We start from the raw sequence: 13,189 nt of genomic DNA, 5'->3' as shown, positions 1-13,189 counted from the left end.
TGCATTTAGGCAGCAACGGCCAACGCCTGTGCGATAATCCCACCCCCCACCCCCCCAGGAAACGCGATTTAAGATTCTGGGTTTGTTTTTTTACTCTCCACAACCGGGCAAAGGTTTTATTTAAGAGGCAAGTCAAATAACACAAAATAAAGGAGTTATTCCGCGTTTTTCCTAAGAAATAAAAAATAAATGATCAAGATATAAGACTACCAACAAATAAAAGACTGAAATAATAAGCCTCCAAAACAATTATGACTCAAATCTCGTTTTATTGTCTCTTAAGAGATTACATACCATTAAGTGTGTGTCTGTTGATGTAACCTGAAGCTTTATCAGGAGTATTAAAAACATTTGCGGTGTGAAAATGGCCCTGAAAATAAAATAAATGATGGCATTTGGATTTATTAGAATGACATTTCTCTAAGAGTGAACCGATTATTCTGTGTACAGGAGGATGGACATGCAGCAAGAGCATACAAGAACTCGTGTTTGTTTGAGACACACAGTGTACATGTTGTAATTAACATTAGGAAATAACTTAACTCTGTCATCTATACAACGGACACATTTAAAGCTGATCAAATCAATGGTCACAGTATTCATCACAGAATGATACAAACATAAATCAACTGAGGATGGGCACAATAATCAATGTTAACAACAACAATAACAGTCGTCTGTTAATTCTGCGTTGGTATTCTCATACTGGCTGTTTCTTCAGCCAAATATAAAACTACTACTGTGTTTGATGTGTCAACCGTTTTAGACACGAGGTTCAAACTAAACACATTTTCATTTTAGCATGAAACACATTTCATAGGAGGGGGTCAACGAGTTATTCCCCCACAGTCTTTTCCCTCTAAACCTTTGACAGATCATTTTTACTGCTGCACTGAAACTTCACATTAAGTGTACTAGAGCGCCAAACAACAGAGCGTTTTGAGCGTTTACAAACAGTGATATCATGGCTTAATACAGATGAAAAATAGTTTAATAGATTAAAGAACTCTGCTTAAATATCCTTCTATATCTGATGTCACAATTTAAATAAAAATAAATAAAACAGGAACAAACATCGAACAGGAATTGTGTTTCTCTGACAAACGTTGATTTGTTGACACACCCTGTCAAACATGACGCATCTAAAGTTCTTTATAGTATGAAATTAAACATCAGATAATCTATGACGTTTGCTAAATCCTTTTTGTACAAGTAAACTTAAACTGTGATCTATTCTATTTGGCATCACTGTTTGGCCTTTCATTTTTAGAATCTATTCACATGAAACTTTTTTTCCACAATATAAACACATTTTAACTCCAAGCGAGCCGTTTTTTTTTCCAATTGGCCCTCTTCCTGGTGATCTTTTTTTCTTCCAACAACCATTTTTTGACCTTAATTAAGGCCCACACTTTTTTTTAACTTACATTAAAATGTACACAAAATATTACAGGACCAAATTACACGCCAACTATATCAGCACATGAGCTGAAACTGCCTTCAGTCTTCTTGTCAGCATGTGAATAAACGTTCTATAATTATAATCTATAATGCCTGCAAGCCACAGTTTGTGGAGAATGAAACTTCTTGCAAAGGAGCCGACAAAACTTGAACAATGAAAGGGCTTCTTTTAAGACTGTGAGCACCTGTTACATTGTAAAATGAATCACTGAGACATAAATTAACCTGAATTACGGCAAAAGTTAAAATACAACATGTGCAATACAACAAAAACTCCACAAGTACAATAAAAATATTCAGATTATCAAGGGAATGCAGATGTGTCATAAAACAAAGAAAGAGGCATATAAATCAGCAAAAAGGCCGAGAAACACGCCAAGGTGTCTGAAAAAGAAAAGGCCCTGATGTACAAATATCAAAGAATATGTGTTAACATCTGCTGTCAGTCACCACCAGCTGGATCGAACCTGAGTGAGTGTCAGTAGGTATAGCAAACAGCTCTCCAATTCAATGACATTTCATACAAATGGGCCAATTTATATTTGAAAATAATAATAATAACAAAAAAGGTTCCCATGTTGAAAACCAAATAAAAACATTGTTGAATGAGCAGCAGTGCATGCAGATATTCTGGTCCTGTATAAAGTAAGGCACCAGAGGTTTCCAAAATTCACTTGGTATACAGTATATATACGTATAAAACAACAAAATTCTTCAAGTGTATTAAAGGCAGTCTATCAGAGTGCATACAACAGTTACTGAAGTCATGTGGCGTCACTGCTCTCAGGCTTGAGTACCGGCCATTTTCTGCAGCAGCGGGATCTGTTGAGGAAAGAGACATTTATTCAACCTTTAAGTGAAACGCTGAGACTCCAATACAAGCCATTATGAATTATCCACAGGTAAGATACATGCCTTCAAGAACTTAAAATTCTTCTATTCATAGTTTTTGAACACATCAGGAAAACTGCCGCACAAATACATTGTACAAACGTGGGCAATTTAGACAGTCTGAAAGTGTTTGCTTGAAATGTTTGATGGATTGATTCCTCTCCTACACACTTGTCATATGAAATAGATGTTTTAGCTGATTCTCCTCAATATTATCGGTTTAATGTATGTTGTGATAAACACAGTTTCAAACAGTGGTGATGGTGATCGTTAGGATACTGATGTGCAGCAAAATGCATCATTTGAGACACAATCTTTATTTTTATTTCTTAAAATTGACCACAAAAGTGAGACTGCTTTGAATGCCAGATACCAAAGTCCAAACATAAAGGACACATTTCAATGGTTCAGTTTGGTGGTCGTGTGGACCCCCACTCAGCCTGTGAAAACAGCTGTTTAACGCCATCAGTGTCTGACGAGGCTTTCATGTTTATGTCACTTCCTGCACTTGAATTGGAGGTTTTTAAAATGTGGCCGTTTGCTACTCGAATAAGGTCAACTCAAGACTGCGACCCCTGATGTCTCGAGCTGGATGGAAATGAACACCAACGACCAATGAAGGTTTGTGTTTGTATGATACGTAAAATGAATCAGCACTGTTAGAAACAGAATCATATTCAAAAAGCAGAATCGTGCAGCTTTTTCAGTCTGTTTAAAACCATACTTTAAGATTTGATTAAATACTTGAATTGCTTAAATCTTAATATGATGTCTACATTTACATTGTTATAAATCTATACACCGGTAAGGTTACTTACCTTTGACAAGTCCACTCCTGTGAGGGCGTTGACCGACACAGGAAGTTCAGCCAGAAGACGGTTGACCTCACCCGTCACGCGGCTGCCCTCCCCGCTCAGGATGACGATCTCGTTGGTCTTGGCTAATGGCGCTGCCACTTTGGAAGCAATCTGCAAGACACGGTGAAAGTGTTAACTGTGGGCTAGAAATAATCAAAATCTAAAGTTAGTGATCATGTGTGACATGAGTCATAGTCCCATGAGTTGTGAATCAGTTTTATACTTCCTAACTCGGGGAAAACGTGTACAGGTGAAATACGAGGTACTTTCACTGCATGCATTACAGGAAAGCATTTCAACAGTCACACTATTGACCTGCTAAACGTTCCTCTGACGCTCCAACACTCTGTCTGGTGACTCATTTGTCATATCTGTCATTTAAATATGTTTACGCAGCCTAGAAAGAAATACCACTTCATAACTCGGGGAAAAATACTTTTCAGTTTTGGATTGAGGTTTGAGAGCTCAAAAGTGCTTCACAGCTCCCTGGGTGATTATGTTGTAGGATGCTGGAGGGATTAAACATGCTATCCTGCTTGTCAAAGACATTTATTTAGACAGAGCCAGGCTAGCTGTTCCCCCTCTTTCAAGTCTTTTTGACAGGCTAAGCTAACTGTTTGATTGCTGTTTCTTCATTTTTATGTCACGTAAAGAAAGCCAATAACCATACTTTCCAAAATACCAAACCAACTCTTTATTGCTAATGCTCCGAATTAGAAAAACTAAAGACAGTTTTAAATCTAACTTAATGTACACACTTCTTAGTACAAGGAACAAAACACGGAGCTCTAAATGAAGTTTCTTACACAAAACTACATCACAGGTGATCAGAGGAGCGTGACGCATTAAGGAGCTTTTACGGACACTTGGAGAACCCCTCCATGGTTTACCTTGGGAAGAGCCTCGAGGACCAGGGCAGTCTTAGCTGCCTCTCCGTACTGCTGATAGGCCTCAGCCTTCAGTCTCATCTTCTCAGCCTCCGCCTTTCCCACTGCTGAAATGGAGGAGGCCTCAGCCTCTCCGATCTTCCTGATTTTCTCTGCCTCAGCCTGGGCGATCAGCACAGTCTTGGTCCTGGTGGAGGGGAGGACACTCAGATTAAAATGAAGACAAATGTTTTCTGCTTCAATATAAAAAAAAACATTCTGAGTTTCAAATATTGTAACAAAATGAAATACTTGAGGCATGGTGAGTCATTCAGTTTGTAAGGATGCAGACTTGAAGGTTCTGTTTTAAGCCAGGATGACAGATAATCATCCATATTCTAGTATGTCTTTAACCAATAAAACAAAACTCTAGCAGGAACACAGTGTGACGGTGCTAATCTTTAGCTCAAGATCTCTGACCTCCTTTTAGAGCAGATTGAAACACTACAGAGTTTGTTGATCAATACCTCACAATTTAAAGGCCACTCTCTTTGCCCCTTACAAGGCCACGAACAACCATCAAGTTTCCAAGTTTGTGAACATGATTGTATTTCTTACCGCTGTCATTCATTGTTTTGGTGGTCTGAAGACGTCTTATTGTTTCTCACACTCTGATACATGTTTGGATCTGCTTCTCTGTCCCTCTGCATGTGTGCGGCAGATTTTCTCTAAGGTTTCATCTGAGACTAAATCTCATCTGCTACAGTGATCTGGAAGCTACGATACCTCCGCCGCAGCTTCTCTCATATTATCGGCCCCTCAACTGAAACACCTTAAAAACTATTTACCCCAAACCCAACCATGCGATTCTCAGTGATGCCAATTTTCTTCTAAGTTTCTGTTAAAAAATGTAACTGTTAACTGCCTTGAAACGGCCTAAAACACTTCAGAAATATTCACCAGCATGTTTCAGACCTGAAAGACATATACTGCGTCTTCTAGTATTTCCACTGCCAGATTCTTCTCCTCCACCTAAATTGAGGCCGCTGAGTTATTTTGCTCATGACATGACCTCTAGTCTCTACCAGATGTTTCAGATATTTACTCCAGTTAGTTTGCTTTTAAGTCACTAACAGCCCGCCCTTTCTTTAAAAGCCCCGGAGGAATGAGGATTCTCTTTGTAACCTTCTCTTTCCACTAATTGCTCTTACTAGTTGAAGAGGCTCATCAAACCAGTTGTTTAAACTTCGGCGTTCTCACTCACTTATGCCCCTCAGCCAGCTGCTGCATCTTGTAGGCCTCGGCCTCAGCCGGCCTCTTCACAGTGGCAATGAGCTCCTTGTCTGTGCGGTCGATCTCTTTCTCCTCGATAGTGATCTGTTTCTTCCTCTGCACCACTTGGATCTCAATCTCCTCCAGGCGGATCTTCTGCTGCTCTTTGGCCGCCTGCAGCTCGTAGGCCAGCTGGGCCTCTGCTTTCTGTAAACAAACACAATTTGCTTGAAACTTAGTTACAACAAAATACAACCCTTTTCTTTCCCTTAAGTATCTTTTAAATACTTTAGGTCTGAATCTTTCCTTTTTTGGGGAAATAGTTTGAGCTACTCTTCCTTTTAAAATGTTGACTGAGTAAAGTATTCAAACTCATGTATTTTGTTTCAAATGTTGGGCTCTGTACTATTATTCCAGATGGCTCATGGATCATTTTAAACACATTTTCATTTTTGGCATTTTGGCAAAGTTCACATTTCTACAAAAATGTGAAACAAATTGCTGCCTGTCTGCACAGAGTTTGGTTTAAGTGCTTGATTTAATAACTGAACAATGATAGGATCACTACTTGTAAACTGCAGGATATAATTATATCTGACTGATGACCCTAAACGTTGACTCACACATACGTAAAAACTAAAACCTCACGTTCCTACCTTAGTGTTGACTTCCAGGTTGAAAGAAGCTTTCTGCAGCTCCAGTTCTCGTTTGGAGTCAGCCATCTTGGTGTCCGCCTTGAATTTAACGTCCATCATCTCCTTCTTACATTCTGCTTCCTAGGAGACGATAAAGAAGAAAAGCGGAGTTCAGTTGTTTGTTGTGGTTGTGAAATACATTTCCCAGACTCCCCAATCAGCCAGAGCCTCCTTACCCGTATCCCAGCATCCCTCTCTGCCTCAGCAACACCGATGTCTGCATCCCTCTGGACAGCTGCAGTCTGGGTCTTCCCGAGGGAGCTCAGGTAATCCAGTTTATCATACACGTCCTGCGAGCAGAGACAAACAGGTCAACTCAACTGCAACTCCTGAATACTGACTCAATGGGAACTGCAATGGAACGGAAACACATTTAACCTAGCAAACATGAAGTTAGGCTATGACAGATGAGCATGTTCTCTATAGCATTGCTTCCCAACTTGGGGTCCACACCCCCTAGAGGGGGCACCAAAGATGTCAGGGGGTGCACGAGGCTTTGTCTCCTTTGTGTTTACATTTGCACATTTAACTAAAATCATGACAAAACACTTAATTCATAAAAAGCAAATGGATCTTTCTTAGAAACAAGGAGGGGGGCTCCTAGGAAAAAGGTCAGGAACCACTGCTCTAGAAAACCCAAACAAATGGACACCGTCTATCAGTGTACAGCACCTGCATTGAATAGTTTCATGTAAAAGCAAAAAAAAATTCCATTTACAAGCTATCTTATTCTGACATCACAGAAACCATCTCATCCTGGACTAATTGATGTGATAGAAATGGACACTGGGTTTCCAGATAAGCACTTTGGTCAGCCGCTGTGTCTGCACCATGCTTCAATTAACTCCAATGAACAACAGTTAATTCTACAGGCTGAGTGTCCTGCTGACAATAATGAGACACATGAAGCATGAAGAGAAGACTTCTCTAATGAGCAGGAGCATCCAACAGCACATACAAACTGTTTGTATTTGTATGATTTCCACAGACTGTGCAGGGAGTAAACAACCACTTTATTACTCATGTGCTGGCTCTTGATAGCAGATCATATCTCATTAAGAAAGAAATGGATGTAACAAAGCGCTCACAGTCTCAGTGATGCACTCGCAGCTGAAGTAAGTGTGCATCAGACTAATGCACTGAACAAGAAACAGAAACCATCTGATCAGCTTCGAGAAAAACGATTCACTACACAAAGAAGAGGAGGAAATAATTGACATCATTGCCGATAAGATTTTAGACTAATGGTCATCAAATGGAGCAGGAGATTTAGTGTGAGTGCCAAAATGTATTCTGTAAATCTCATGGCTTTGTAGTCACCAGGGATGTGCCTGTACCAGCTAAGCTGCAAAAAGGACAGATTTAAAAATACTTTTTTACCTACTGCACTTTATAATGACTCCCCTTTAAGTAAGGACAGAAGACATTTAAACTTTAGCCTGAGCTGCATATATCATATATCAAACTGTATTGTGGGCTCATGTTTCTTTTGTATGGGTGGGATATGTATGTATATATGTGTTGTGTTGTGTTGTGTGTTTGTATGCTGGCTGCTGGAACACCTACATTTCCCTGCTGGGATGAATAAAGTATATCTTATCTTAAAACATTGTTTAGACTTATTGAACACTGAACAATAAAGCTTTTATTACGGCTTCCCTGGACTCAAAACTGTGAGCATATTCTTCATATATTCAAATAATTCTTTTTTAAATTTTACATTATATTCTATTTTACTGTATTTATGTGTTTTAGTAATTTGAGTGTTTATTGCATGGCCTTGCGGAACAGTCTTTACATTTCACTGCACATCTGTATGAGCATGTGACAAATAAAAATCTTGAATCTTGAGAAGCATAATTACGATTAATAGTTGAGGAGACTTGAATGGAAGTTATTCTGCAGATCAGTGTCTGAGTCTTTTAGATGGCGTGCATGCAGAGGTGTTTTCATAACTGATAAAACAAAGGAATGTGTGCAAGCTTTTCTCTTTGTCTGTGATCCTAAATGCTCCCTTTCTCTCTTACCTAAAGTTACGATCCTGCAACTGTAAACAGGCTGTTCAGCTAGCTAAAGTTAGAATAAAACGTTTTGGTAATAATGCTTCATCTTTTGTCCTGCGAAGCAAACACTGAAACATTGATCACACTCGTCTGTCCCGATCATTTTCTTCATAAAGGAGAGAAGAAGAGATGAGGGTCATCACAAACTGAGATCGGAGCACAAAGCATCATTTAACGCCTCCTACCCACCTTGATGGTAAAGCTGAGAATCTCGATACCCATCCTGCCCACATCTGGAGCTGCTACCTCCCTCACCAGTTTAGCAAACTGGTCCCGGTCCTGATAGATCTGCTCTACAGTCAAGGTACCTGCAAAAGTGACACACATCATGTTAGACACGATAACACATGCCCGCTCTAACTAGGACCATCAATTGTTGATAAATGTTTCAATTTGAGGAAAGACTATCCCAAACTATTTTTAAAATCAGTTGATTTTGTTCAGTGAGTTTGGAGAAAAGTAAGCTGAATACCCCAGCCTCTTCATTTTGAGTATTGGCTCTGATTTATGTATCAGTAAGTAAGTATTTTTTTGTGTCAGACAGTTGGTTGGACAAAAGGTGAATCTAGAAAACTTTGTCTTTGGACTCCATGGAAACTTAAATTGAAATTTTTTTACTAATTAAAAAAGCAAAATGATGAATCGAGAACAAATCAGCAAAAAAAACCTCATCTGTAGATTTGGCTTAACAGCAGTTCTGTAAATCACTTACATGTTTCTATACATGTCATGAAAACAATTAACCAACTTAATTATGGATAAAACACTGCTTACGTGGAATGAATGATCGTACCAAGAATAGAGCGCAGATGTCCCTCCAGAGTCTGCAGAACCACAGCTTTGATGTCCATGACCGATTTACCCAGGAACTGCTCACAAGCTACGGCCAGCAAATCCTGCTCCGTCATGACTTTCACCTAAAGAGACAGAGAGGGGTCAGCTCATCTGGTGATGGACCAAACTCTCCATGTCTGGGAAGAGTAACATTTTGTCTTTGTAACAGTTGTTGTGTTACCTGAGCCACGCCTGTGACGGTGATGGCGACCCCCTCCGCTGTCTCCACATCCTCACATCGTGGCTGCAGAGTCATGATCTCTAAGCTTATCCTAAAGTGAGGAACAAAACACAATCATTAGACCACGAAGAGAAGAATATAAAATAATTACAGTAATAAATCAGACTTTTTGACACAGATCAACATGAAAAGGCCAAAAAGAAATCAGTATTTGTTATTCCACTTGAAGTTACTCAGGATGAGAATGCCAAAATGTTCATAAAAAGTCAGCAAAATGAATTTTACACAAATTACATTTGAAGCATTTTATGAACCACACTTTTTTCTATTTTCTTTATAATAATGTCACTTATTATGTAATGAATAAAACAGCAGATTTAACACCCTGCCTACCCTCTCACCTCCACAAACCTGTGCACAGACTGGCAGCTTGTTTGTGTCGTCTAATTTGTTAATCAAAACTTTTCTATTGCCAAGATAGATAAGATGTGTTTGACTATTTGACAAGCCCTTTAGCTCAGGTGTACTGACCTGCTAAAGAAGGAAATCTGGAGTGACAACACCTAAATGCGGTGTCCACTTACAGCTGTGTTTGTTTAGCTGCAGTTTACAACCACGACTTTAATCCAAGTTCTGGACAATTAATCAAAACTATACTCAGGAAATGAGGTAATGGAAAATTTCACAATCCCAGCCATGACCTGTAGCAGCACTGAAAGAGCAGTGCTGTGGAATAAAACATAATCTATGTGATAAAATGTTAACCAGCCAAAGACAACTGCTGCTAAAGATTAACCTGACAATGCACTTTTCTTGTGAAACGGAAAATTTAAGAGAGCTGAGCGTATTCAACAGTCACACTGAGAGCTTATAAAAGGGGAAAATATGTAGAGGACAAAGACACATCTTTAAATCAGTGAGTAATACTTAAAAGGATATTTAGTTTTCATCCTCCACTTGCTGACTGAAGTGTCCTTCACTGAATGAAACCGGCCTCCTGGTGAATTTTCAATACAACAAAAGTGGTTTGTCTGAAAACCTCATGAGTGGAAAAAGACGGCTTTCCCCTCGACTAGTCCACTTATCTGTGGTGATTTGCACCAACTCCAAGGCCAACTCCACTTCAAGATAAAATGAAAGGACCCCTCTGTTTGTACAATCTTGTCACCTTTGAGTGTCCGAGATGAGACACCAAGCCCAGGCCCAGCCTCCAACGGCGTAGGTCTTCATATCAGGGCCACAACAACCACCTGAGGGAAGAGAGAACACACATTGATCAAATATCTATTTCATATGACCTTTGCATTGGATTTAATATAAACTCACTACTAACTGAACACTCAAGAGTCGTCTTATTTAATCAAAGGTTCGTTCACTTTGACTGAGATTGTGTCAATAAAAGCATAGCACCAAACAAAAGTCAATATATTTGTGGCTGTGCCAGTTTGGTGGCTTTAAATGGATTTAACCACAACATGCAGCTGAGTGATTGTTGAATGCATTGCTGTCATTTCTCTCCTCTTCAATCTTGATATCTGCTTTTTGTATTCGTGTGCAGGGCAGCCAGTGTTTCTCAGATCCCTGACGTCTTCTCAGATCCATATCTCTACTTTACAATGTTTGCACTACTTCACAGTATTATTGACTGAATGTAGTGTAAAAATGTCATTACAACTTTAAATCTAATTTAAATAAAACAAGAACGCTACATCCTGTAACCCTGTTACAAGATTAATTCAAAGATGATGAATTTTGAATGCCTTTTTCTTATTTTTAATGCTGTTTGTTTATGATCAACAGGGTTGCCTTTGTTTTCTTTGTATTTCTCTTCTTTCTTTTTTACTGAGTCTCTCCTTATTAATTACGCCTAAATCATTTCTCATGATTGTTATAACTTCTCCAAGAAACAAACTTACTGTGTTGTACCTTTGCAAGAATATAAAATTGGAAAAATTGGAAAAATTGTAGATAGATAGATAGATGGATACTTTATTGATCCCGAGGGAAATTCAAAGCATCCAGTAGCAGGTTACAAAGACGTACATGACATGAAACATTTGTTACAAATTAACCCCCCCCCCCCCCATACATATATATTAACCCAAAAAATAATTTAAAGAATACCCCTAGATGAAACAAACTTAAACTGTGCAATTACAAATAGACTTATACAAGAAATGTACATAACCCGTGCAGGGATAAAAAATATATATATGTTTAGGACCTATAAACAGTTGAGGAATAAAATCTGTAATTAGACCTGAATATAAAAAAATAAAAAATAAAATACACAATTTAATTTAATTAAATTTTAATTAAATTAAAAATGTAATTAAAAACATTTTTAAAAAAATTAATTAAATTTAATTTAAAAAATAAAAAAGTGTTGACCTTGTAGTTCATTTACCAACTATTGTACTAGCTATCTTTGTGCTGCTACTGATCTTTAAATATCTATATAATTATGTCTTAATTTCGCTCTATTTCCGAGGCTCAACACAGTTTATTATTGACAGCTTCGTTGAGTTAAAGGATGATGAGCAAACCCAGTCAGGTGTAACATCACTGGGGGCCTAAATGAGACGACAGGCTGCTTCAAACGAATAAAAATAAATGAAGAGTAACTTATAACATAAGCGTTTTAAGTCTTTTAACACAGTTCTAATTTAAAACTCCAGACGACAGCCCTTATAATCTCTTAATACCCGGAATTGGTGAAAGATTAACGAGCCTTGGTAGAAACACACACTGGTTATTCAGAAGAGCATCAGTTCAGGTTAGCTCTGTGTTAGCTCAGTAAAGATGAAGACCCACCGGAAACCACCAGAGCTTCATTTGGTCCCACAGTTAAACAGCTCCCCATCTTCACTCGAGATAGCGGCGGAATCGATAGAGATCGGTTATATCCTTTAATGGATGATTACAGTATGATCCGTTGTTTGACTTTGATCGGTGTGGAAGATTGTTGAAGTCCTGGACGACGAGAGCAACAACAGCAGCCCCCGCCCCACCTAACGACGCCGCACTGACAGAAGGTGACGTCACGTTTGATAACACTGGGGGGGCGGGGTCAGAGGGTTAAGAAGCGAGCTCGACCATCCCCGTCCGTCACATGACACTCAGAGCACAAAGGTTGACCTAAATCTACAATCTGTTACTTCCTTTCTGGCTCAAGTTTTGTCACCCAAAGGAATTATTTTGAAAATATTTTGAAACCGGAAGTAAGGCTATTTTGGTACTTGAATAATGACGCTAGCTTTATGTATGTAGTTGGCTGCAGTCCTCCACTGTGACCACTAGAGGGCAGCAATGTTTAATATCTGAATATATAGAGAGATTATAAGGAACACAGGAAGTTAATTTAATTTAATAAATATTAATTATTGAGCTGTGGAAAAGGGGTAGGATTAAATAAATTGTATACTTCTTTCTACTCCTTTTCAGGCATATCAATTGAATATATGTAATTTGCTTTTTCTTTTTCTTTTTTTGTGAAATAATTTGAACATTGTTTTTTGTTTATTGTATTTTCGTGCTTTTCATTTTGTTTTTTTTGATATGTTTGATTTACTGAAATAAATTTAATCAATCAATCAATCAGTCAATACATGGACACACTACAAACTTCATCATTATGGAAAGTTTGTCTAGACCATAAACCTTCAACTAAACATTTTACTCAAAATAAAGTTTAGTTTTGATTTAAAAAAAAGAACATTTAGAATAAAGTATGAACAGTATTTAAAACTTAGATGAAGATGCTCAAAATCATTAGCCTCTCTCCTTTTTCCCAGTGGCAATTCTCTATTCCCACTGCATGTTTTATTTTATTTTTGTCAATAAGAGGCCATTCATCCATGACTTTAACAAGTCAAAGGGGATTATTTGTTAATAATAGTATTACCTAAAATGAAAATATTTAGTACAAATGATAGATAGAAAAAAAACGTAAGTCTAGTAAAATAAAAAAAAACATTTGTGAAGTATTTTAAACGTAAAAGATTCAACATGTTTATAATACATTTAGCAATAATTGAAATAAACCAATATTCTAATTATATTTTAAATA

At 38.0% G+C, this 13,189-nt stretch overlaps 1 protein-coding gene across 1 annotated transcript; it reads right to left on the bottom strand.

The window, feature by feature from the left end:
- Positions 1-249: 249 nt before the first annotated feature.
- On the bottom strand, positions 250-12,221 carry flot2b (flotillin 2b). The gene is made up of 11 exons (XM_061047181.1): positions 11,935-12,221; positions 10,289-10,370; positions 9,121-9,211; positions 8,899-9,022; positions 8,295-8,413; positions 6,219-6,332; positions 6,004-6,123; positions 5,340-5,554; positions 4,100-4,283; positions 3,171-3,320; positions 250-2,283 (listed from the first exon to the last, which is right to left on the bottom strand). The coding sequence occupies exons 1-11, from the start codon at positions 11,981-11,983 to the stop codon at positions 2,245-2,247; spliced, it is 1,287 nt and encodes a 428-aa protein (XP_060903164.1). The 5' UTR covers positions 11,984-12,221; the 3' UTR covers positions 250-2,244.
- Between the last annotated feature and the right edge of the window lie 968 nt (positions 12,222-13,189).

Source organism: Labrus mixtus, chromosome 9 (assembly GCF_963584025.1).
Source record: "Labrus mixtus chromosome 9, fLabMix1.1, whole genome shotgun sequence".
Taxonomy (NCBI): Eukaryota; Metazoa; Chordata; class Actinopteri; order Labriformes; family Labridae; genus Labrus; species Labrus mixtus.
Note: the sequence above shows the minus strand (reverse complement) of the source record. Positions and strands in the feature narration are given on the sequence as shown.

Bases quoted from the DNA above. Each gene is read 5' to 3' on its own strand.
- flot2b (XM_061047181.1), bottom strand. From the start codon at position 11,983: ATGGGGAGCTGTTTAACTGTGGGACCAAATGAAGCTCTGGTGGTTTCC. The intron at 3,321-4,099 runs GTAAACCATGGA...CGTGTCTTGCAG, and splicing joins TCCTCGAGGCTCTTCCCAAG to ATTGCTTCCAAAGTGGCAGC. The intron at 2,284-3,170 runs GTAAGTAACCTT...TTTCCTCAACAG, and splicing joins CAGGAGTGGACTTGTCAAAG to ATCCCGCTGCTGCAGAAAAT.